The sequence below is a fragment of the Haemaphysalis longicornis genome, unplaced genomic scaffold (genome assembly GCF_048455015.1).
Source record: "Haemaphysalis longicornis isolate Haplotype H1 unplaced genomic scaffold, Haemaphysalis longicornis Haplotype H1 scaffold_9, whole genome shotgun sequence".
NCBI lineage: Eukaryota > Metazoa > Arthropoda > Arachnida > Ixodida > Ixodidae > Haemaphysalis > Haemaphysalis longicornis.
In genome coordinates this window covers 91,026,908-91,053,786 of record NW_027526460.1, presented here as the reverse complement: position 1 = coordinate 91,053,786, position 26,879 = coordinate 91,026,908, and the positions used below count along the sequence as shown (strand labels likewise).

The 26,879-nt window shown below is 47.0% G+C and overlaps 1 protein-coding gene across 2 annotated transcripts in view; it reads left to right on the top strand.

The window, feature by feature from the left end:
* The window catches only part of LOC144153658 (uncharacterized), a 205,784-nt gene that overhangs the window by 140,032 nt on the left and 38,873 nt on the right, over positions 1–26,879 (top strand). For both annotated transcript variants that reach the window (XM_077685321.1, XM_077685320.1), the window contains exons 5-6: positions 21,422–21,524; positions 26,734–26,805. In XM_077685321.1, the coding sequence (XP_077541447.1) occupies positions 21,422–21,524; positions 26,734–26,805 (175 nt within the window). The remainder of the gene's footprint in view (positions 1–21,421; positions 21,525–26,733; positions 26,806–26,879) is intronic.

Below are 26,879 nucleotides of genomic sequence, written 5' to 3'. Positions count from 1 at the left end.
GAAACCACGGTGGCCACTTTTCCTGAAAAACTCAACAAATCCTCAACACAATCTCAACAGAAATTCTTTGGATACTCAGCAATGTTTGTTGAGTGAATTCAACAAAATTTCTTATGAAACTCAACAATCATTTTTGTAAGGGTAGGCGGGGTTTCACACGTGGAGGGGTGGAGAAGGTGGCGCAGGACCTCAAAAAAGGGAGAGATAGTACATGAAAGGCACAGAAAAAAGGCACGGAAAAAATTCAAAGCCCATTCGCTTAGCGACAAGGACTGTTGCAACGAGAAGCTTGCTTCCGACGCAAACCGAATCGCATCAAAGTCCAATCTCGGGAGACTTTGGTGATGAGGATGTCATTCAAGTGTTTGGGCGCACCTAGTGTCACTCGATAAGGTTACAGAGTATCGGCACTCTTTTCTGCTCTTGTTCCGTGCCGCCGCCATGACCATCGGTCAGTTCGCATCACGGGGCACTTGTTTACACTGCGACGGTTCATAGGCGCTGCCATTTTGTTGCTTGTGCATTTTCATTCGGTAAACTGTGGAAGACTTAGCTTGTCCTCCCTGCTCTGCGGCTGCGCGCGACTAACGTTGTTTCGAATACGAATCAAAGATAACGCGCGTAGCAGCATATCAGCAGCTGAAGTGCGTACGAAGATGCCGTTCTGCTGTATCTTCGGCAGTGTTGTTAACAAACGCCCCGGTAGAAGTTAGCGGCGAGGCGATTGATTGATTGATTGTAGAGTTTAACGCGCCGACGCAACGCAGGCGATGAGGCGCGCCGTAGTGGAGGGCTCCGGATTAATTTTGACCACCTGGGGATCTTTATCGTGCGCCGAAATCTCGTACACACGGCGTTTTTGCTTTTCGCCTCCATCAGAAAAGCGGCCGCCGCGGCCGGGAATCGAACCCGCGACCTCGTGCTCAGCAGCGCAACGCCTTAGCCACTGAGCCACCGCGGCGGGTAAAGCGGCGAGGCGGTAGAAGCGACAATCTGGCAACACTGATAAACACCAAAATGGCCGCCGTTGCTGACTTGCGTGCCTCAGTGGCGCTACTCTTTTAGCTTATCTAGTGACAATAGGCCCACCGACTCGCGGGTATTGGCCAGGGATGAAGTGCTGACGGTGCACCTGAGCCTGAAGTGACTTTGTGGAAACCCTTTGTACAATTTGGCTTTCCTGCAGTGTGTTTTGAGCGTAACAATGTGGAGTTTGGACTTTGATTTGCGACCTTGAAGTCATTGGCTTTCGACCGGACAAAGTTTCGCGTTTCAACCAACTTTCACTTCACCCACATTCATCATCTTTTGTCGTCAGAGAAAGTTGGCTTTCCCGCAGTGCGTTTTAGCGCGACATCCGACGCCATATGCCAGACAAACAACGCTACGCCTTGACCCGCCGCGGTGGCTCAGTGGCTAAGGCGTTGCGCTGCTGAGCACGAGGTCGCGGGTTCGATTCCCGGCCGCGGCGGCCGCTTTTCTGATGGAGGCGAAAAGCAAAAACGCCCGTGTGTACGAGATTTCGGCGCACGTTAAAGATCCCCAGGTGGTCAAAATTAATCCGGAGCCCTCCACTACGGCGCGCCTCATCGCCTGCGTTGCGTCGGCGCGTTAAACCCCACAATCAATCAATCATCAATCAACGCTACGCCTTAAAAAACAAGCACGTTTGAGCAAGAAATCATTTCTCAATGAAAATTCAAAAATCCGGTGGTCCTAGTCGTACCATTCTTAACATTCCGAGTGTTCTGGTCATTATTGGTTTTATTTGAAAATAATTATTTCCGCATTGCGGGAAAATGCAGTGTCATCTGCGCCGACGCATAAAGTAGTAAAGACACGTTAAAAATTTACCCTTTCTTCCAAAAGAAAGTCGAGAGAACCGCGAAAGCGCACTAACGTTAAAAAAATTACTCCCACCTCCCCTCGCGGGAACCTCTGTGTAGATGCGACGCAAAGGGGGTTCCGTTGTTGTTTCCGTTAGGTTGATTCTCCCATCGCGTGAAACGTGCCGTAAACCCCCTGCCGCGGCTATGACGCAACGTGGTGCGGCTATGACGCAACACAATCCAACACAATCCACTTCAATCCAATCCAATCCAAGTCCAATCCAATTCAATCCAATCCAAACCAATCCAATCCAAACCAATCCTATCCAAATCCAAATCCAATCCAAGCCAAGCCAAGCCAATCCAATCCAATGCCCCTCGCGAGAGAGTGTTCGCTATCGGAGAGGAGAAGGGGCGAGCGGCGGAGAGCGCAGCTCTTGCGGCGAGGAGAATGGGGGAGGGGTGTGGACGGACAACGACAACGCCGTATGGAGGGACAAGGCGAGTGAATGAGATGCCGTCGCATAGTAGTAGTAGTAGTACAAACGTTTATTTGCCATAAATGGTAAAGGAGCGGAGGATGATCTCCTGCGTTGGTCTTGAGGTGATCGCCCGCTTTGGTTGGCGTCCCTAGTCCGGGATGCCATGGCCTGCCGCAGCACGAAGAGCCCGGTTCACCAGACCACGCTGGTTCTCCAGGACCGCGCTGGTCAGCACGGCCTCCCACTGCTCAGGTGATGGCGCCAGGACCTCCGGTAGTTCCTTGACGCCCTTACACTCCCACACCATGTGGTATAGGGTGTTGGGCGTTCCGCTGCAGAACTGGCAATCGAAGCTGTATAATGTGGGGTACATCATATGCAATTGTGTGGCATGTGGGAAGGAATTTGTCTGAAGTCTTCGTAGCTGTGTTGATTCTTCTCTGGTCTAAAAAAAATTACTCCCACCTCCCTTCGCGGGAACCCCTGTGTAGATGCGACGCATAGGGGGTTCAGTTGTTGTTTCCATTAGGTTGATTCTCCCATCGCGTGAAACGTGCCGTGAACCCCCTGCCGCGGCTATGACGCAACGTGGCGCGGCTATGACGCAACACAATCCAACACAATCCATTGATTGATTGTAGGGTTTCACGCGCCGAAGCAACGCAGGCGATGAGGTGCGCCGTAGTGGAGGGCTCCGGATTAATTTTGACCACCTGGGGATCTTTAACGTGCGCCGAAATCTCGTACACAAGGGCATTTCTGCTTTTCGCCTCCATCATAAAAGCGACCGCCGCGACCGGGAATCGAACCCTTGACCTCGTGCTCAGCAGCGCAACGCCTTAGCCATTGAGCCACCGCGGCGGGTCCAACACAATCCACTTTATTCCAATCCAATCCAAATCCAATCCAATCCAAGCCAAGCCAAACCAAGCCAAGCCAAGCCAAGCCAATCGAATCCAATTCAATGCCCCTCGCGAGAGAGTGTTCGCTATCGGAGAGGAGAGAGGGTGAGCTGCGGAGAGCGCAGCTCGCGCGGCGAGGAGAATGGGGGAGGGGTGTGGACTTACAACGACAACGCCGTATGGAGTGACAAGGCGAGTGAATGAGGTGCCGTCGCATCTAAAAGTCCGTCAGAAGCTTCGCTGAAAGTGCGTACAACCTTCGCTACAATTGCGTCCAATCTACCGACAGACGTTAAAATCAGAAACGAAGAACGAGCCCGTGCGACGACTTTTCGCGCACTATGTAAACGCCTCAAAGAATGTATCTACGTGGATACCGATACGTAGTTTCTCAGGTAAAGTTATGCGATCGTAGTCGTCCTTCTTGACCCATGCGTGAATTGTCTTGTCTAGAACCGTTTCTTTTTCGCGATTTTCGACTAACCCTTCTGACGCAATGGAAGCCCGGTATCAGGCACGCGCCATGTCTCCAGAGATCTTATGAGAGCTTTTCGGTCGGCCAACCGGTCTAGGGGAAATGCATTCGTTTTTTGACCGTACGCAATCGGTCCTGATAAGAAAGCTGTCGCTTCAAAAGGATAGAAGAGACTTCAGACATAGGGAGATTCCTGTATTCAAAGAGAACGAATAGGGTTGAAAAGAACATTTGTGAGAGTCTGGTCGGGACGGGGATCAAATTCCGGTGTTCAGTGATGGGGGCGATCGCAGTACCTCTGTGCCACCGCTGCTGATGTTGGCCTCTGACCAAAGGTGTGCCTGCAGCGTGCGTCATTGCTCAACGGTGTTGCCCAGAAGGTGCGTCACTGAGTAGACGACAACGCAATCGATGGGGAGGTAGACGCGCTGCCTCGAGCTCGTCATTTGCTCTTCGTTTTTCATCGGTGCTGTGGCTACTGCGATGGACTCTTGTCACCGCTTCATTAGTGTACAAAAATGCATCAGCAGTCCCATTCTGGGAAGTTGGCTGACTAGTGAGGCTGTATGAGCCGTAACTAGAGTATTATTGTAAGTCTACAGTTACATCCCAATTTAGATCAGTTCTTTTCAACAGCGGAGCTGTTGTAGCTGGCCTTGACATGTGGCACGTAACGCGTTAAAAATATCAAGAAAATGCCGAGGGCTCGTGAGCACGCGCTTCGCGATGACCACCGAGCGTCCCCACCGTGCGCAGTGGATTAAGCAAAATAAAAAAAAATTAGCAGTGGCTTATCTCGGCTATGCCAGGATATGCGTAGCATGAGCTAAGGTTCAGCAATTCAATCCAATCCAATCCAATTTAGTCCAGTCCAGTCTAGTCCAGTCCAGTCCGGTCCAGTCCAGTCCAGTCCAGTCCAGTCCAGTCCAGTTACTGCTCCTCGCGCATGCGGAGCACGGTTCTCCAGGAGCCGCGCGAAGCGTCTATCAAGCGGCTCCGGCGAAGCGTCAGACTTGGCTACTGCGCAAAAGAGGCGCACAGCTTGGCACGCGCCGGCGCCAGTATATCTGCAGCGGCTATGACGTCAATTTCTGGAATGCGTAGACAGGTGAATGTGCAGACCCAATTCTCTACACACCCGTACACCAATTGGATAAGATTTATAATCCAATCCAATAAAATCTAATTTAATCCAAATCCAATCCAAGCCAAGCTAGCCCAAGCTAAGCCAAGTCAAGCCAATCCAATTCATTCCAGTGCTCCTCGCGCTTGCGCAGCACGGCCCTTGAGGGTACACGCGAAACTGCTCGACCACGGCCAGTGTTGCTTACGCTACAAAAAACTGGCGATAACCTCGAGGAGCGGCTCGCGTTGCCTATAAACCAAGAGTGCCACAGTTGGCGCAACACCTCCACGGAACCTCGACGCGACTTCAGGAACGCCGCGCATGCGTCGTGCAGGTACGCGCCGCCGCTCCGCCCCCGCTGTCGTGAAGCGCGGCCGCGCATGGGATGCTTGGCATGAGGAGCACAATGATATCGATGCATATGACGATGACTACTACTAGCACAGCGCAAAGTAACGGCGGAACATGTAAATAAGCAAATTGAAACTTGTACAAATGCGTGGCGATGTCTTCTCAGTGCTCACGTGGAAATAAATCCTGCAGCTTCGCTATGGTTCAAGCCTTGGACGACTTGGCGCAAGCTTCGCAAGTTGTTTTGTCTTTTTTCTGGCCGAAGCGTTGTCGCCGTCTCAACGCCGTTCTTTCGCATGGCGTCGCGGCTACTCTCTTCCTCCCGCGAGCACGGCACCATTCTGCTTTCTGAGCTGCCGGCCCAGTGTAAGAATATTTAGGTGTTGACACCCTGCGGCCGCCGCGGCGCAAAACGCGGCCAGGGAATCTCCTGGACAGGCCCGACGTCGACAGTTTTCCGATGAAGTGGGTAAATAGGACACATTTTGACTTGCTTCTGGATAATAATAATGTGACATTTGATGTAATATGTTCGGTATACAATATTTGGTGCGCAAAAAAAAGAGTTTATTTTGAACCGCGAGAAAAAGCTATCTGCATGTCCTATACTTGCGAATACGAACGTTTTATAAATGCTAGTGTGTACTGATTAACTGGATGGTCTGTATGTTCGCGGAAACGCACTACAAAAAACGTCGTCACTGGTAGTTAGTTCTCTAAAGTTTGACGTGGTAACAGCGAAAATAAGAAGACTACGGCGAGAAAGAGAATACGGGACGAACGTTAAATGTACGTATATAGCTTGACCGTAACGTCACCACCACCCTTTCTTGTGCACTGCTTGTCCAACCAACGCCGCCTTTATAAACATTTCCTAACGCGTTGCGCGCTTTTCAATTGGAAGGGTAGGGACGCTTAGTTGAGGCTCTCATCCGCTACGTGGCGCGCGGCGGCGGACATCTCGCCTTACGTCACTGCTCGTGAGTGGCGATCGCTGCACCCACTTCTACGACGTGTGCCTGTCAGTTTGCCTGCTGGGTTTCAAGAGCCGTTTCGCTCACATCTTAGCCGCGACGGGGCGACAGTTCTGGGGCGCACTGGGGATCTCGTTCAACGTGTCGCTCGGTTCATACTTGCTGCATTTTCCCAAAGATAACTGATGCAGACGGAAAATAAATAGTGTAATAAAACATTAATTATCGGGTAGACAAATAGCGAACAGAAAAACGATATTTTCGGATGGAGCAGGCATTATTTTACTGTTATTATTACTGCCCTTATTATCTGTGGACGATTTAGGGAAGAAAAAAATTGGCCGCGTATCTGCTCCTTTCGTTGCAAATGCCGACAAAAGACGATAGTCTTTATCGGCTTTTGCGAAATAAATGCCTCCCTCCGCTTTCCCGCTCACCTCTCATGTTGTTCCTCTTGCGCCGCGCTCCTCCCAAGGTAAAGACGCCGAAGGTTTGTTTAAATCATTTTAAATTTCCCGCGTTCCACTGCTCCAAACCGGGTGTCTCGATGCGAACGCTGCAGTACGGCGAAGACGCGCGTTAATCGAGGAGCCCTACTTCAGCGTTTATAGAACCGCGTTTCCCTACTCCACGTGCGTTGCAAGCAGAACGTGTAACCTATCTAGTGGAACCTTCCGTAACTGTTGCCGGTTGATTTCTTAAAATGGCGCCAGAAGCTATAGTGGCGCGGGCGACAGCAGGCGACGGCGGAGTGAATTCTTTTTCTGCAGTTGATAAGGTATTTAATTTCGCAAATTCAAGCATGTTTGATTTTTTTATAAAAGAATATTGCAAATATCCCTTCTGTATTGATTTGGTGTCTCATATTTGCGTAACGTCTTGTTCTTCTTCAACAATGTTGACAAGTATGAACATTACACCGGACATAGACGGGTAGATTTAGCTGTGACTATATAAGACTATTGCGCAGGCATTGTTTTGCTTTGGCCGGGTGGCTGAATCGGGTCACAGACAGACAGACGGACAGACGGACTAAAATTTCTGGGTTTAAGTAGCCCAAGAAAGACTATCGTCTTAAAAATTGGTGCACATTTTTAAAGACGATAGTCTTTCTTGGGCTACTTAAACCCAGAAATTTTGGTCTGTCTGTATGTCTGTCTGTCCGTCTGTCTGTCTGTGACTCGATTCAGCCACCCGGCCAAAGTAAAACAACGCCTGCGCAGTAGTGGTATATAGTCACAGCTAAATGTGCCCGTCTAAGTCTGGTGTAATGTTCATACTTGTCAATATTGTTGAAGAACAACAAGACATTACGCATATATAATACAACAAATTAATGCAGAAGTGATATTTGCAGCGTTCCTTTATAAAAAATCGTACATGTTTGATTTTGGCGAGATTAAATACTTCATCAACTGAAGAAAAAAATATCACTCCGCCGTCGCCTGCTGTCGCCCGCGCCATATAGCTCCTGGCGGCATTTGAAGAAATCAAGTGGCAAGAGTTGCGAAAGGTTCCACTAGATAGGTTCCACGTTCGGCTTGGAACGCACGTGGACGAGGGAAACGCGGTTCTATAAACGTTGAAGTAGGGCGCCTCGATTCACATGCGTCTTCGCCGTACGGCAGCGTTGGCATCGAGACACCTGGTTTGGAGAAGTGGAACGCGGGAAATTTAAGATCATTTAAGCAAACCTTTGGCGTCTTTACCTTGGGAGGAGCGCGACGCAAGAGGAACAACATGAGAGGTGAGCGGGAAAGCGAAGGGATGCATTTACTTGGCAAAAGTCGATAAAGACTATCGTCTTTTGACGACATTTGCAACGAAAGGAGCAGATAAGCGGCCAATGTTTTGGTTCAGGCACTCACTTCTATAAGCGGCCAATTTTTTTGTTCAGGCACTCACTTCTAGTATTACTTTACAAAAATATCACGTGCTTGTAAATTTCACCAGAGTATAGAAAACAACAGGATAAGCAGCTGATCGTCCCGCCACGCTGTCCGGGCGCTTTTACAGTACAGTCCTCAATTTTAATAGTGGGTACCGGTGCGGAGTGCGAACAGCGGAGACAAAAAACAAGGCCGAAATGCGGAGGGGACAGAGGGGGCATGCCCCTCTCGGACAATTTCGGAGCCCGTGATCCAAGTAGATAAGCGCCCAAAGCCGGCAGCAGCCTGCGGCAGCACAAGTGATTTTGCTGCGAGGCAAAGACGGTTTTATCAGCGGCAGACCAAGACAGGCAGGCATGGTGAAAAAGAAGAAGGCGTAGGAGCGCCGTCTGGGGTACGATAAATAATCTGTCATCTATTTTGCATAGTTTCCCAGAAGTGGCGCTCGCCGGCGGACATAAAAGCACGCAGGAAGGCTATGGAGCGGGAAAGGGTAGGAGAGAGCGACAGGACAGTGGCTGTTTGGCCATTTTTCGCTCACGTGTTACGCAATGCAACGCCGCCTGTATAAACATTGCCTATCGCGTGAGCGAAAAATGGGCAAACAGCCACTCTCCTGCTGCTCTCTCCTTCCCTTCCCCGCTCTGTAGCCTTCCTGCGTGCTTTTATGTCCGCCGGCGAGCGCCACTTCTGGGAAACTATGCAAAATAGATGACAGATTATTTATCGTACCCCAGACGGCGCTCCTACGCCTTCTTCTTTTTCACCATGCCTGCCTGTCTTGGTCTGTCGCTGATGAAACCGTCTTTGCCTCGCAGCAAAATCACTTGTTCTGCCGCAGGCTGATTCCCGCTTGGCGCGCTTATCTACTTGGATCACGGGCTCCGAAATTGTCTGAGTGGGGAGTCCCCCCTCTGTCCCCTCAGCATTTCGGCCTTGTTTTGTCTCCGCTGTTCGCACTCCGCACCGGTACCCACTTTTAAAATTGAGGACTGTACTGTAAAAGCGCCCGGACAGCGTGGCGGACCCCTGAGCTGCTTATTCTTTTGTTTTCTATAACCTTCTGAAATTTACAAGCACGTGATATTTTGGAAAGTAATGGTAGAAGTGAGCGCCTGAAGAAAAAAATGTGCACGCAATTTTTTTTCCCGTAAATCCTCCGGATAGAAAAACATCAGTAAAATAACGGCTGCACCATCCAAAAATATCGCTTTTCCGTTCACTATTTATCTACCGCACAATTAATTTAATGTGTTCTTACATTATTTCAGTTCCGCCTCCGTCAGATATCTTTGGAGAAATGCCGCAAGTATGAAGCGAGCGACACGTTGAAAGAGATCCCCAGTGCGCCCCAGAACTATCGCCCCGTCGCGGCTAAGATGTGAGCGAAACGGCTCTTGAAACCCAACAGGCAGGCTGACAGATATACATCGTAGACGTGGGTGCAGCGTTCGCGACTCACGAGCAGTGAGGTGAGGCGAGATGTCCGCCGGCGCGCGCCATATAAAGGATGAGTGAATGAACGAAGCGTCCCTACCCTTCCCGTTGAAAGGCGTGCGACGCGTCAGGCAATGTTTATACAGGCGGCGTTGGCTTGCCGCTTCCTTAGAGCTGCTCCAGATAAGAGCACCAGATAAGTTCACTTCCTTTCGCCGGCGACGTGGTTCATCAACATGGCAGCTATCGTGACGTAAGTGTAAGCTATGTATACGTTATTACATGACTGGATGAATCCACCACAAAACGTGTCAGAAAATACACCACAAGTGCGCTTACAATAACGCGCCAAATTTTTTTAATTCACATCCATCCCAACCGGCTCCTGGGTCCTGGAAGGTTGGCACCAATGTTAAAACTTGTAAAAAACGTGAAACAGAAGAACGCTGCCAATGAAAGTATGCCACTTGCTTCGTCCAGAGTGAGGAGAATTTGGTCTGGAAGATGCATTTATGGTGCAGAATATTCTACATTAGCCAGGCTGGCTGCTGCGTCAATGATGGACTAAGGGAGCTCCGTGCTGTGGCTGTGTTGGCTGCAGGACGCGTGGGTGACAATTGCCGGCGGTGCAGATGCTCGCCTGCTTTCCAGGGTACGCTTGTCCAGCACAGTTTTTTTCTCGCAGATAAAAAGAGAAAGTAGTGAAGCTTTGTGCATTCTTGTCCTAGGGTAAAAAGTGCGCGTAACGGCACAAAAAGGAGTACGAAAGACGAGAAAAGGCGGAAGAAATGAGCGCTAACCGTACATGCTGCGTTGCGTGAGATAATAAACCCAACACAAGACATTGGCAGAAACCAACCACAAGTGCGCTTACAAATGCCGCGCCGAATATTCCATTCCGTTACCCGTAAGAGGAATACGCACGCAAGCACGCCCCGCGCGGCCTTCACGAGTGCAAGCACACTTGTATCTGTTTTCTGTGCATGCCTTGTGGTGGGTGTATTCTGTCATGTAATAAAGTAATTCAAGTCTAGTGTTCTCCACACCTGCTGCTTCTCGTCCTCCGTCTGCCCCTCTGTTACAATGTATAATTGAAGCAAAGTCCACCTTCCTTCCTGAAGCGAGGTTCCTTAAACGAGTTTCCCTTTTCGGTAGTTCATTACCCGGCCCGTTGCTTTTCTAGAATCGTAACGTGTAACGTACACACAATATTTACTTGGGGATAACGTGCGGGGTCACATTGTACCTTACGTTTGAATCCTAGCAACCCCCTTCCCAACCTCCGTAAAAATAGCAAATCGCAACAGCGGGCTGCGAAACACGCCCCCACCAAATTTTCTCCCGAAATCACAAAAACAAAAAACAAATTGCACGCAGCTGCTCTTCATGGCGGGTTTTATAGCTCCGCAGGCATTCCGAAAAAAAAACTTGCCGTTATCCCTCCTCTGAACAAAGTTGCCGGACCTAAGTAACGAGCGGCGTAAAGCATACGCAAACACGCGCATACGTACACGTAAAATAACAGGAGTCAGGAACTTTTTCGAAGTAAACCAGTTTATTTCACCCTAGCCACGAGTCGGTGTTTCTTGGGATGTCCGAGCAAAGGTAGCTGTGGTGGAGCCCTTTTTTTTGCAATTTAACGGGCTGCTGGTAGCTACTCGGGTAGGGAACTAGGTTTTGGCGCCGACACTTTTATGGCCTCGTCCTTCTTTTTCAATTTGCGCATGTCGTAAAAGTTACAATACCGGCAGCTTTATTTAGGGGGAAAAAAGTGGTACGGCGAAAACCGTGCTTTCACCTGTTTTATTTTGTCGTGATGGTCACGCATTGGTTTCTGTTGGCGGGAACGTATGGCGGAACGTGTTTCTTTTTTGTTGAGGTTAACGAGTTTGGCGTTTAATTAACTTTTGTTAACTCCTAGAGCCCTGTTGAAAGGAAAAGAGAAATAATCACCTGTCGCGACATGCTCTTTTCCTGCGCACCAAGGCTAAAGAACAAGTGTTGATCTAGAGGGGTCACTGCGTGATAGAAATCTAGTCTCCGTTCCTTGAACTGTAGCCGCTCTATTGGGCCCTCTTATTGACTAATTAGCCACCACGGAGGGGCAGGCTTACGTTCTATGCCTTGTATACTTGCTTCTGTGTCGTTTAATTTTGCTTGTTTTATTATATTAGCGGCCTGCTAGGCTCTCGTTAGGTCTCCTTAGAACAAGATAAAAGCGAAGCCTTAGTTTTAAAAGCATCAGCTAATTGGCCCCTTTAATTAGGTCTTTCTTACTGATCCTCACAATACTGGAAGTGACAACACTTCGCAGAAGAGCGTTTTTTGTTCGAGCAATTCAATGATTTCAAACGAAGGACGTTTTATGAGAGCAAATTTTGAAAATGTGTTCATTCTGTACTTTATGTTGCAAGCGATTCCCGGGTCGGCAACGTACGCGAAGTCTTAAGGTTGTTTACTACTGAACAGCACGTTTTCTTAACAGCGCAAGGTTCTCCGTTAATGATAACTGAATCACGGTTATATTCAAACCCTTTGTATTGGCCGTCAAGAGAGCGAAAACGGGTTCACAACGTAATTCTACTTTACTAAATTTAGTTACCACCGTTTTGTACTTGAAAGTTATAGAGGCATCCGAAACTTCCGAACTCTTAGTGTTACTTTAACACCATTACTCTTCCCTCAAGGATACGTAGCTCAGTAACTATGGTAAGTACCATGGGCCCGAGCCTAACTCGGCGTTTGAGCACAAGATGTTTGACGACTTAGTTACCGTGCATTGCCCTACGCATTGCAGGGCCAAGGAGCACGCAAGTTCAAAAGAAAACTGTTTAATTCTTTTGAACAGGCAGCACTTCCAAACCTCGCCTAAGCAATTAATTAGACAAAGCGTGTGGCCAGTACTGCCAGTCGCATACAAAGGGCACAGAGCACAGCCTCAATCGATTAAGATCTGATTGTGAGCTCGTTGCTCTTCGGCGCTTCTTCCTTTAGCAGCCTCATCGCGAAAAGACTGCTGCCCGCTCGGGGGAGGGGGGTACTCGAACTTAGTTGCGCTTACCTAGGCGATTGTTCACTCGGGGTGAACACGTCCTGAAGGGCTCCGCTTTGTTTACCAGCTACGCTAATTTATCTACTCTGTGAAGCACTGCTTCGAACGAAGCGTGTGTTCGGGACAACATGTCGGACAGTGAATGTTTCGAACTAAGGGAACAATTGTTTTCCCCCTAAGAGTTATGATGTCTCATTTCTTTATGGACCCAGTTTGGAAGCTCAGCAGCTTTACGCTTCGATTAATTCCTTTCAGTATTGCACCCTACTACTTTAAGGTATTTTTTATTGTTAGAGAGCGCCAAGAAGTACAATTAAAATTTATGAATACCATGTTATTCCATGTTGCACTTGAAGTTAGTATTACGTTTGGTCGCAAAAGAAACAGATGTTTGATTATGCCGCGTGGAACGTATTAGAGAAATGAGCTAGCCGAGAAATGAGCTGGCCAGACACTCGACTTCCAAAAGGCGCAATCCCCCACAGTGGGCATGTGCCATGGTTGTGCGGCAGCCTGGCTATCCGTCGAGGAAGAAGAAGACGCTCTGGTGGACTGGCGTGTGCACGAGCTGAAAGACCTAGCTGCATGTCCCAATTTGCCTTCCAAATTATCGGCCAATAGAGACACATTCGTTTACTAGTTGTGAATAAGCGTTTTCCTTGCTCCGCAACATCTGTAGTGGAGGTGCGGGGTAACAATATTCTGAACCCTAGAGTAGAGATCTCTGACCAATAGGAAAGCTTAGTTCCCAAAGATTGCTCAATCTTCTAAGGTCTTGCAAACACGTAAACAAAGCCGGCATGTTTATGTAAACTCAGTGGACTTTTATCCTGCAGTTTTTTTTACCGGTATTTTGGCGGTTAAATTAGAATCTAAGTGAAAAGAAAGCGCGTAAATTCTTTATTCTATGGGTTGATATTCGGTGATTCAATGTTGCTGAGAAATAGGGGTATTGCACGCAGGGTTGCTGAAGACATTACTGTTGTGATTACAGTGCAATTTTTTAACTACTGATGGCATATTGGCACAGTCTAATCGGTCCATGTGCGTCTCCGCCCTCCAGTGACAAGTGATATTGCCACCCTCCTTGTACTGCCTCTCCGCCCCCTCAAAGAGGGAGGAATGAGATGAGGCCTCTCATTCCCTACAGATGTTAATCAAGAGGGTGTTCAGACGACTATTTTGAGGACGATAGTCTTTCTTGGGCTACTTAAACGCACAAATTTCTGTCTGTCTGTCTGTCTGTCTGTCTGTCTGTCTGTGACTCGATTCATCCACCCGGCCAAAGTGAAACGGAAGCTGCGCAATAGTCTCATATACCCACCGCCAAATCTAAACGTTCAAGTCTGGTGTCAATGTTCATACTTGTCCAGATTGTTGGACAAGAACAACACACTACGGAAATACAAGGCAGAAAATGAATACATGAGTGATGTTTGCAGTGTTCCTTTATTAAAAAATTCACGGATGCCTGGTTTTTGCGATAGTAAATGAAATACAGTAATCCCTTGTTATAACGAAGTCTCTTTACTCGAAATATCCCTTTATTCGAAATTTCTTCCGCTCCCAACCCAAACACATGCATTTTAGGCCGCATTACTCAAAGCGCACGAAGAGCTTGACCTGCTTACAGCGGAGTGGGGAGGGGAGGCGTCGCCGAGCGGCGGCGACTCAGCGGCCAGTCAGGCTGTAAACATGGCCCGCCAACGCAAGCTGGTGTTTCCCCGATGATTGTCCCGAGCCTGTCATGCCCGATAGGGCCATTGAATTTTGTCCCTGGACGAGATGGTGCACGAACACCGACACTCGGTCCATAGAACAAGCAGTGGCATCGATAACAGGGCGCCAAAAAAACTCTTCTGTCGCAAACTTGACGGCTGCAGAGCTCTGAAAAAAAAAATACTCAGTGATCATGCAAAGCCCCTAGGACAAAACCCGTCGGTTTTCATGCCTGTGCTGATGAATAATGTTTTAGCTGAACAAACACAACCTCACACTGAGCCGCTGCGTTTGATGCGCTTTCCAGCGCAAAACGCTCGCAGCTTGCCTGGACGCCAGCACGCCCCCTATAAAGTGGCCACTGCCACTGCCACTTTTATGTGCGGGGATCGCAGCGTCATTTCAATGCTTGGCCAAATTGGAGCAGGGGTTGCTCGCGCCCAGCAAGAACTTGAAACAGCCAAAGCTCACTTCTTGTTTTGCACCTAATTAAGTTTTGCTTCACCGAATACATTGTGTTTTGATCCCTCACAGCTGTTGTGGAATTAAAGCTCAAAGGCTTCAGCCTTTCTCGAGTTGTCGCTTATATTGAAACACTGCTTACAACAAATTTTTTGACAGTCCCGCTGACTTCGTTATAACGAGATATTACGTTACTAGGTCAACTGCAGAAAACCGTCGCCTGCTGTTGCCAGCGCTACAGTAGGTCCTGGCGGCATTTAAGAAATCAAACGGTAAACGCAATGAAAGGTTCCACTATTTTGCTCCCTCTGCAACCCTTCTCCAATCACAGCGGTGGACGTCATCTGCGTATCGAGCATCCGTTGAATACATATGTCCTTACGAGAACTTACTGAACATTGAGAGAAAAACTCATTGAGGTTTTCCTTACAGGGCGTACCGATCCCTAATTTCGAGCAACGACTAAGAGGCGCTTACGAACTAATCATTGCCGCCGTTTTTATTATTGTGTGATTTATTACACTCCGATGGTAGGGTTTGAAACCCGCCTAATCGCAAATACTGTCCATTACTACATTTGATATTATCTCGTTATCGGTAAATCAATGGTTAACAATAAAAACATTAGGAGCCTCTTGGAATGCATCTTTAGAAGTATGTAGGTCAACGTTCTTCTCCGGGAAATAGGATTTAACTCACCTTCCGGCAGACCGCGAATAACTCCGAATACCAGGTTTTCCTCGTTCCTTGAAGTTAATGGGCAACCTTTGTGGGACATTTTCACCGATGACAAATGACCCCACGTGTTCCCTAATGGCCCGTTTCGCCGTGCACGTGGATGTATGCAGCTGAGTCGAAACGTACACTCTGTTCCATTCTACGTCATCCACCATGATTTATATCGCTATTACCTGTCGACCCGGCGTATATTTACGAGGCGTGAATGTGGACGGCGATGTCTTATCGAACATTCTGAGCCCACTGGGGAAATTAACGCACGTTGTCGATCATCAAGATTCCACAATGGCTACTCAATGTTCACCGACCTGTGAAGCAATGGCGGCATTGGGGTGTGGATTCAAAGTTGTGGTTTGGGTCTTCCGCATAATCAGTGCACCAAGAAGGATAATCAGTTCGTTTGTTCTTTGAAGTTCAACACCGTCAAGCATCTAAACCACACAACTGTGAGTGTCATATCAGCGGTAATTTCTTTTTTACATTCATAAATATCGTTGATGAAGGGTAGCGTCAGATAGAACCCCGTTGTTCGGCTTCCATAGTGATTGAGTTTCGCCTCTCTAAACTGGGAAGAAATATAAACATTACTGGTTTTGAGGATCAAGGTTGTTTGTTTTATGAGTCTTCGGATAACCTTGCATGTGGAGCACTTAGATGAAAGCACGTATCGTAATATTGTGCGTTGACAACGGAAGTGTGATAGCTTCGTGAAGTGAGCGCACACATGGCGCGTCGCTTTGAAAAGGAACTTCAGCCTTCCAAGTTTCTGGAGCAAGATTGATGAAATGAAACTCTTCCTCCAACTTTTCATGTCTCCGCATCGCTGGTCCGAGAGGAAATGAATTCACCTTGTGCCTCCCGTTGCTGCGGGCAATCCCACTGTTTGGTATGCAGGTAGGCGCCCGAGATGAGGGCGACGCAACGGCATCTAGATTGTTAGACGTACTTCTTTGCAATAAATATTTTGAAGAAAAAGCCGCCGAAACCGGGAAATGAGAAAAGCAACCGGCGCCGACGCGCGTTTAATCTAAAGTGCAACAAAAACTGGAGTCTTTACGCAGGCTGTCATAACTTGAAAGCAATAAACCACAAACCAAAGCTAACTCTGGGCCGTTAGAAGCCGTGTGTTGAAAATTGCGCGCATTTAGTTGTAGCATATCTAATGGGAACAATGCGATTATTATAGCTTTAATACACTCTAGAAGAATCGAAGTATGATTTTAAAGTATGACGTGCTGTACAGGCAATAAAGCTGGCTAGAGCACCTTTCGTTGCGTCCCGAGAAGCACTCAAGAATGAACTTTGAGGGGTGACCTTTATGAGGGAGCATTAAATTCAACCTGTGTCTTTCATTCTAAATCATAAACGCTACCTTATGGCTTTTATGCGTTCATGCTAAAACATGAAAAACTTTCTCACTCTGAAGGTTCCCGTTGAGGATGAATGACACAGCTGAAACACCCTTCTGTTCAAACAATGGTGCACACACTTTCTCGTGACGTGCAACGCTGCTAGGCAACGTTTCTATGCCGGTGTGTGAAGCTTCTCAATCAAGAAGGCAAAGGATGAGAATGCCACGAGAGCATGAAAACGCTCTCAACACCCAAGAGCGTCGATGAGCGGCGTTGCGGACACGCGCGTTCTAAGCGCGTTTTCTGCTTCCGTGCCTATCCATACGCAGCTCAACCGCTCGGTCGCTCCAAAAATAACACAGGAAAGAAAATAATTGATGCAGACAATCCGAGGATAATTAGACAAACAATGGCGGCAGAAATTAGTGACAGCGCTATCACGGCAAATAGGGGTTGACTTCTTGGAACGATTTTTCTCTATTTCTTTCATGCGGGTCGAAAAGGACTTGTGAGATCCTTTAGTAAAACAAGCTCAAAGGCCCACTTTTTCACCATACACTGTGAAACCAATTATCATGAAGGTTCGCGTACTGATGGCATCTTATTTAAAGCTCTTTGTATAATAAAGGCATCTTATTTAAAGACATACTAGAAACGCGTTAGAACTATCGGCCTCTCCCAGTGCTTCAGAGCAGAGGACGGAAACCATTTGAGCCCGGCACGGAGCAGGGGCAGATGAAAAATCGTGTAGGGGAAGGGGATATTTGTAAAAAATGAAAAAAGAGAGAATGGACAATAATTATCAATAATTAACAGTAATCTGGCTAAGTGGGAAGATGGGGGACCAATGCCAACTGGAAGCGATCAATTCTCTGTTCTTTTCTCCCGTCTAACACAATTTGAGGTCAAAACTGGCGTGACGGCCTTCAGATAGGATGTGGCAGGGGAGAGAGGGGGGGGGGGGTGGTGGGGGCTTTGATGACGTGCTTGAGGCCGCAGAATACTGCCCCGCGGGCCGCAAGTTGCCGATCCCTGCTTTAGAGCACCAGACTACGGGGAAAAGAGCAAGATGATTCAATTACGGAAAATTACAAACCCACTGTTGCTAAACAGTTTGCACACCTTTATTTTCCGACGTCAAAGATTGTAGGAGAAAAGGGATATGCTCAACTCGGAATAAAAGGAGCATCAGGCGCGTAGAAAGCGTGGCCCATTGCCCATCGCCATTATTCACAAATATTGGAAGTGTAAACAAATTTTTTTTCTCATTCATGCGAAACTTGGAAGTTCCCGCTTATATATTATTTCTGTGCCCGGCAAGGATCCGCAGGTAGTCTGCGTTAAGCGGTAGCCCCCGCGAGTGAAACCGAAACTCGATTCTTTCTGAAACGATCACATCGCGGCTGATGGCACCGCACCTACTTTAAGGGAACACGGCATAGTGGAAGAGCAATTACTCTGTGATCTAGATTTCAAGCATGACATCAACGAGAGCGAACAGAGGGACAAAATAAAAATATTCCCGACTTTTTCTATTTTTATCGAAGCGTGCCGCAGAGAGAGAGAGAGAGAGAGAAAGAGAGAGAGAGAGAGAGAGAGAGAGAGAGAGAGAAAGAGAAGAGAGAGAGAGAGAGAGAGAGAGAGAGAGAGAGAGAGAGAGAGAGGAGAGAGAGAGAGAGAGAGAGAGAGAGAGAGAGAGAGAGAGAGAGAGAGAGAGAGAGAGAGAGCGAAGGCTCTGTATGTGAACTGGTGAGGTCAGCCCTGCTAGGGACAAGGCTTGCTACACCAGATGGGGGTGGGGGGATGACTCCCTTGATGAGTGGTGAATATTAGACATTAGGGTTACAGCAGGATAAAGACAAACAAGGAACGTTGAAAAAAGAGAGAAAGTAAAAACAAGAGAATGCTGCCACCAGAGTCCGGATATAAAAATACATTGAAAAGAGAATCGTTAATGTAAACACTGAAACAAAATGAAAAGTGAACGACGCGAAAAAAAGAGTAGCAACACCAACCCAAGGAAAATAAATATATGAACGTCAGTGACACCACACAAGCGAAGTAAATAGATGAACGCCACAGTGCGAAAGAGTAGATACGCGACACACTTGCTCTGTATGTGATCTAGAGTAACTTGTCTAGTGCAGTGTTTCGTAGGAATGTGGCCTTTTAAAGTCAAGCGCAACGGAGCGTGGGTGCCTTACTTTTTTCTTTAGACGCAAAAAAGCCGGCCACTTCGGGTGGGCTCTCGGTGTACGGATAAGTCTAACTTAAATGTTTTGTAAGGAGACAGGATGCTTCTCTCAGAGAGGCAGGGGATCGAGCGGTGGCCTGCTTTACTTGCAAGATTTGGACTCAACAACCAAGCGACTTGGATGATGATTATCTACAAAGGGTGATTGTAATGGGTATGTACAGGTGAGAGATTGACCACACCGGTGGACGGTGGACGGCCAAACTCTGGGGTAGTTCCACGAAGCATTTTAGTCTACCAGTGGACCAGTAAGCGCTCACATTTCGCAGATTTTTATGATTTCCAAAACGTAGCACAATCTCTGTTCCTGGTAGCTACCGGGTCGCGGCAGCGCTCCCAGCTCCGTACACGAACGCTCGCAGAGGAACATTCATGAGCGCCAATCACATATATTATGAAACCAGTTGCGTCATCCCTCTCTCTATTCCGGGTTGCTGAAAGTGAAATATAAGCTGATTTTTCACGGTTTTCAGCAGGTAGTGCACCGTTGATTTATTGGCTACCTTTAGCAAGCCGATAGGTCTTGCTTTTTACCGAGGAGGGAATCCAACTGGGAGTTTTACAGCGGGGCTGTATTAGTCGATACTCACCTAGATTTTAAGGTCCATGCCGCAAAACTCCATAGCAAGAGGCAAAGCAAATCTGCCAGGAATGGGTTGGCTCCTTGAGTAGCAGTGGGAAATCCAAGAAATCACCTAAGGCTACCTCAGACCGCCTTTTAGGGGGAAATGAAGCAAACCAGTAAGGCTTCTGCTGAATGCTGAGGTGGCAAGAAGAAAGCTAGGAAGCGGGCAATAAGTAGCAGCCACGAAGCGATGCAGGCACAACGCCAGTGAACTTGAGGAGCACAAAGCTGCGTTCGCGAAATTTCGGTGGCACTTTCGCGGCAAACATTTTGAAACCGCCCGGCAGTAAAAAAAAGCCAAGGGTGCGGCGACCGCCCAGCGCCCCGGCGCACGTTTGTACAACCAAACATACCCACTTAGGGAGATTTTCAGGGATTGCCCAAAAAATCTCCAGCGTTCGCCGCAAGCGTGGCAACACTTGCTCGGAACGAGAAAGAGACGTCATAGCGTACGCACTCCAAGGTGATGTCCAATGATTATCACATAAAAAAGATGAGTAAAGCTCACACTTATAGCGACAATGACGGAGTAAAGCTTGTTGCGGCCGCGAGGAGGAAGAAAACCGACTTCAATCGTGGACTTAAACCATCGTGATGGTCGTGAAGGCTGCGTACAGCTTCGCTACCTTCACGTCTTACGCGTTAATGTGAGCTTCCTACATTTTTTCCCCGAAAGGCTGATGTTCCAACGTGAAAAAGTGCGGAACATGCAAAGATTACATAATACGTGCTGATATGCCGCGGTTCCGTACGACAAACGGAACGTACCACAAACATAGTACTGAAAATGCGGAGAGCTAATTTTAAGAATTGACGAAAGGAGGAAGGTCCGCTTGTTTTTGAGGATTCCTTTTCAAAATCAACTCTAGTATGATCAGGCCTGTAAATGCAGACATAAAAGTTCACAGACTTACGGACGCGGGTCGAACATCGCTAGTGATAGTTAAACATGAGAGATCAAACGCAAGGGAGCGTGCTCAGCGGAAAAATACGTGTGTTTACACAGCCAACAAAATGAGATGTGTCGAAAGACTTTGACGTCAAGCAAGAATACTCCCGGAGTCGCAAGAAGTCAGAGACTTAATTAATGTTTTTCCACTGTCAGCACGTTTCTTCAGTCCCTGTGATTACACATACCTTTATTAAACGAAAGTGAAGAAACATAACCATCCTCAATTCACTTCAGCAAAGCACACATCGCCGGCGAGAAAGTATTGTTACGGCGCAGATGCATAGCCTAACTTAGGGATGAAAATATGGCTGTTAGTTTACCTGTCCAAGGCAAACATATGCTCCTACCAAGTATGGCTACGACTGTTTGATCAGCTCTTCTCGCATGGGAATATATTCGCTGGGTTCAAGAGTCTGGAGTCCAAAAAGTTCTATGTTTCTTATTCTCGTTTAGGTGTAAGACATAAACAGTGATTAAAATCGCTGCGGCAAAAACCTTCCCGTCGTACTAAACGATAACCAACTTGCACAGCAACCCGCCTTCTCCACCTACAACCCCTAGACAAAAACAATAGCTTCTTCCGCCTTGTCCTTTTAGTCGTGATGAACGAAAGCATCGCAGGAACCAGGCAATCTACCCCTTTTGTCTGGTTCCGCGAACACAATGTTGGTCGTACTAACCCCACTGTATTTACAAGATGAAAGGCGTGCGGTTGCTATCATCATGAACAAACACTTGTAGGTTCAGAAATAACACGTGGATGAGTTTTATAAGGCAAGGTTTTTTCTTCCATGTTGTGCAGATTGGGTGCACCCGGGCTGCCGTTGCATATATCGAAGCTTCTTCTGCGAAAATACTGGCCTCAAGGCACTGCCACCCGCAGTTCCACCCAACGCTATCGATCTGTAAGTATCACCATGTCGGACATTGCTGTTGCCATTGATTGAATAGCGTTATATAGCGTTATACATTGCTAACAGCGGTTTGCAGTATTTCGTGCACTGGTTAAATTAGTCTTCGAAGGACACCTGCACCATTCAGCCGAATATAAAGCGCCTGTCCAAAAAAAAATAACCATTCAAGGTAGTTACTGACGTGTAATCGTTACGAAAAAGGCGATATCTTTTATTTGAAAGGTCCCAATTCTCAACCTGAACTAAAAGAATTCACAGTAACCGAATAACAGTAAACTTTTAGTTGCTCCTAGTTTTTCCAGAACTTAGACGGCAAACCTGTGTATGTATCGCAGCCCGTGTAATATATCTTTCAGAGCCTGCTAATACATGACAAACACCGTCTCCTGTAATAAAGCCTCGTTATGAAGCCTGGTCAGATGGAATTACAAAGCACCACCGCTTAGCGAAATATTATTTCTAACGCTCTTTTAAAAGGTGTATCTATTCTTAACAATTTTTCGCGCAATATTTACTACGCGAATTTAGCCTGCTGTGCTTCTCGCACGTCCATGCGTAGGTTTGACAGAAACTCTCGTTTGTTAGTATTGTCTTTGTTACGAAATATCTAAGATGGACGTAGTGCAACTTCAAATCAAATCTTTGGCCCCGTAACTTATGCGAACGCAATTTTATATAGTGAAGTTGTAGTGCGTTGTGTTATACTATCGAGCTCAGTAGGCGTGAGCTTAAATTTGGTATGATTGTACCGTAAGTACCCTGCTATAGTTACCTCAAAGACGAATGGTTTAAAAAGAACTAACTGTGCCCTTCCGCAAAATGGGCATATTAATCATGTCGGGGTCATTACTGAAGCTCCCCGGTAAACATAAATTCGAGAACTCCAAATGTACTTACTGAGCCTAATTTGGCTTGTTTCTTATACAATTCGGGAACATAAAAGTGGTGATGTTTTGGCCTTGTTAGAGTTTACTGCATTTTTGTTGCGTTGGTTCAACCTACAGGGATAGTGTCCTTGTTTCTGCGGCGCTTCTTACGCAATAGTGACTTTAGGCTTCTGCCTTTCTGCTGCCGCCGATGAAGTAACTGAATACTTTTGAAACATATGCGCGTGTCCGTATTTTAAAGGCTCATGGAAACTGCAAGGCTGACTCGCAAATGCAAATATCACGGGGCCTTATTATGTAGTGGTATTGTTTAGAGGCTATATCATGTATTTGGTGCATTATCAGAACACACAGTCATCAATTCGCATATAAAAGACCTCAGTTCACGACCGCTGAAAATGTCCATCCCGGTCATTTTAGGGGTGTTTTTTTTCTTGTAGCAAACTCAATTACCTGCTGCTTCTGTGCCTTCTGTGGAGCTTGAATTGAGTAGGAAGCTCCAGAAAATCCACCCCAAAGACATGTTCTGGGTAGAAACACGGCATCTGCAACGTGAAATCTAGCTTTACGCCCGATCAATCCATTTAAAATAGTGCTTCATACCTTATAATTTGGCAACATCGTCCGGTCTGTTCCCGCCGTGTTCTGAGGGAGCCGCCACACTTCAGGCATGGTGTCGGGCAGAGAGTACATAAAGCGTGATGCGCAAGCCGTTGTCACCGAGGTTTTATGGGTGGCTTCGGTTTCTGCTAGGTTTATCCATGCAGCTCACATGCTCACGTACGATAGAAATGATGCTGTCAAACCACATTCCCACTGACAGCAAAAGTGTAAACTCACCTTCAGCTTTCAACTGAGCACAACTCGGTCATTAAAAGCGATCTATTGAGGATCACCTGAGTCTTAATGGGTGGGGAAATAGAGACAATTGCGAGAAGGGGATGTTGACTTCTGATCGGAGGTTCTTAGATAAGGTCGGCAAAGTACTTCGGAATACTAAATTTGGGTGGAGATTTATGATTTCGTCGGTTAAAGGAACCGTGCTGCCCATTTTTCAATCTTTTTCGAAATCCTGATTACTTGCATAACGTAGTCAAGCAGCACATCTAGTCTTTAGATTAAAGGGTCGCAAAGTACCTCAGCCAGAAATTTCGACTCTATAACCATCAAATGTCTTGGAAACTTGCTGAAAAGATTTTGCTTTCTTTACCTGTGTTGGCGTTCTTCAACCGCTCTAATTACGTCATTACAGCGGTGTATCGGCTATTGGCAGGCTTCCCTTCAAATTCAGCAATGAACATATTCGATGGCCACTTTAAGAAAAATGCCACAAAATCAAAAGCTGGAACTGCAGGCGTATGTGCTGCGATAAGCGAAGCACGCAGTGCTGCTCCGTGCTGACGATAACCATAGCTTTCGCACTGCTTCCGTACGAGAAGGAAAGAAGGAAAGCGTTTATGAGAAGCATAGCGGTGTTTGTTTAAATACACGAAGAAGACCTCAATGTTTTTGTAAACCAGATGCAAGAAAACATATTCGTGCGTGCGATGAGGGAGGCAGCTAGAGAAAACCACGTACAACTTGCCTAGTCGTTTTATAGGTGTGATGGTTGTTCGTCTTCCCTTCTGATCCTTAAATCACTTAGAAAAACGCGGTTTGATTTCCAGCCGGTATTAAAATGTATTCTTTTTGAATATAAGAACGCTGAGTGCTGTTCCCGACTCAAGCCAGGTGTTTCTAGACTTTCTGGGTAGCAAAGTTGGAAGGTGCCACGATGGTCAGAGCACACGAAAACCCTGTGGACAAGGAAGAAAGGTTATGGTGCGAGCGCTGTCTAAGAACTGAATGTTTTATTAAGAAGATACATGCTATCTAAAAAAAAACAGGGGGCGCTCGAAGAAAATTGCTGGTCGTTACGACTCGAATGTCGTGTTCCTAGGTGGCAAGAGGTTGGGGAGTGTGTGGACACGTATAAACAGAAGGGTGGAAGAAGAAGGAGCAGCTATGGGGGTGGTAAGGGCTGCATAATGCACGCTACGTGTTTCATCGATCGTGTCTGTGGAGTTGTATACTTCATTCCTCTCTATCCATGCGGTGGCAAGTATATTGGCCAGGCAGGACGATGCCTAAACGTATTTTTAGGCGAACATGCGGGGTCTCTCAAGGACGTACCATTCTTGCACATATTCTGCCACTTCCGGAAGTGCGGCGGCGCTCTCAAGTTTAATTAGACAGTAGTTGTGATAAGCCAAAGCCAGCGAACGCGGGAAATCGTCGAAGCATATCAAATTTACAAAAGCACAGGGACGTGCGTGAGCCACACTTCCATTGCGCAAACGGATGTCGAGGTGGGTTTAGCGGGTAGGTCCTTTGTATGAGTGTGTCAGTTCACTTTTTTAGATTTTTTTTTGTTATTTCGTGGATTGTCTCGGCTCTGCGCAAAGAGATCTGTGCGCATGGCGGATGATAAGCCCCCCCCCCCCCCCCTTTCCCCTAAATATCACCAGTCTTCCTAATCAAAATTTCAGTCGTTAGACAGCGCTCGTGCCGTCACTTCTCTTCCTGTTCCGTGTTTTTCGTCTGCGCTGGCCACCATGACTTTTCGTGATTGTTATAACAAAGCCGCACAAAAAATACAAACAATTTTAAGAAGCACAAAATGATGGTGCCGAATAAGAAAAGCAAAAAGAGTTCACAAACACAGCGCTTCAAGCTTTTGAATGGTGTTTGAAATATATGCAATCTCACTTCAGAGACTGTAGCGTAGCTATAGGTTGTATGGGAGCAGTCGGCTTCGAAAAAATGTTAATGTTTTTGCCCCACGTGGGCCGAGCCAAAAAAAGGAGAAGGGAGAAACCGCCTGCTGGTTCGCGTGCTTTTGTCACCACCGTTAAATCTCCACGTTTATAGTGATGTGCGTCGGCATGACGATTATACAGTCACAAAGCTGCTCAAATTAAGGCACACGGGAACGAACGAAGAGTGCACGTTAGTTATAGTTTACGGTGAAATACTGAGGATAAATTTCGAATTGTCCAGAACAAGATTGTGATGACAATTAGGAACAGTCACCACAAAAATCGTTAATTGAATCTTTATCAACTGCTTCCCGAGAGCACTGCGGCGTAAGTGGCATTGATAAAAATACTCATGCACAATCAACAGTCTGCTGTTCCTTGTGGAACCTAGCAAATGCCCCACCAAGGTCTTCACACCAGGAATAATGGCCAGGCTATCAGTTGTTTCTAGACACACAGATCTTGGGAACAATTTCATAGACAATTTCTCTGAATTGTAGTTATAAAGTTCTTAGAAAGCCCAAGTCACTAAGACCCTTCTATCAATAAATTTTGCAAGGCATTACGAGAATTGAACGTTTGCATACAGAGAGAAGCAATGTTCCGGGATTGGGTCTCTGCAGTGCAATGACATCTGTCAAGTTGCTCATTGCAGAACATAGGAGTCAAAAGGACGCGTCTCTAATTGAATGTCATATCACAGGGAAAGAGAGGAGCAGTCTAGAATAAATAATTCAACAAATTTTCGGAAGCCTGCTCTCCAAGTATGAAAGAAATGGCGGACGGTTCTGCACTGATTTTTTGCCGACAAATGAAATCATCGAAGCGGATACACGGTCCTCTCTCGATAATTCGAAGCCGGTTACTTATAATTTTAGGTTAATTGAAAGACGTGCTTGCCCCGGCAGTTTTACAGGCAAATAAATAGGAGACATTGCCCGATAATTTGAAGTTGGAACTCGAGATATCAGTTCATTAGAAGTTAGTTTGAATAAAAAGCATTGAGGTGACCGTCAGTTTCGGGTAGAATTAAAAATTTTAAGCGCCAAAACACCGCTGTGCTCTGCACTATGCTGCCGCCATTGCAACTGCGACAGGGCACTGGACAGGTCGCAGTCGATAAATCGGCAAGTTAGCTGAGACTAGCGGCAGCGTACGCATCCCCTTTTCCGTTTTCAACTTCTTTTTTTCGCACAGCGCCCTGTGTGGAGTTTGCGTGGTGGATGCTTCATGCTTCGAATTTAAGCCTCAACTATCAGGGCAAGCCGTGTCGTACGCTCGAATTGGCGACGACAGTCGAGATTCGGAACAAAATCAAGAAAGAACCCGTCTTGCGGACAAACAACAATGCTGTTCCTGTGCCTTTGTTCAATTGAAAATTCGGTTAATTCGAAGTTTTCTGCTGTCCCTGCGGACTTCGTATAAGCGGGAGCCGACAATGGTTTCTTGAGGTAATGTAAGGATTGTTTGAAGTGAATGCGATGGATAAGCATTTTCTCATTCCACTGCGTGCAGCGACCTCTCAGGAAACACTTTTACAACGTTGCGAACCAGCGACTTCCCGTTCATGCCATACTTGGAGACGCTGTAAGTATTCTGTATTTCAAGCCTCACTGCTCAAACTTCAAAGGACCAAACTATTTCTTATAGCGCAATGCTTC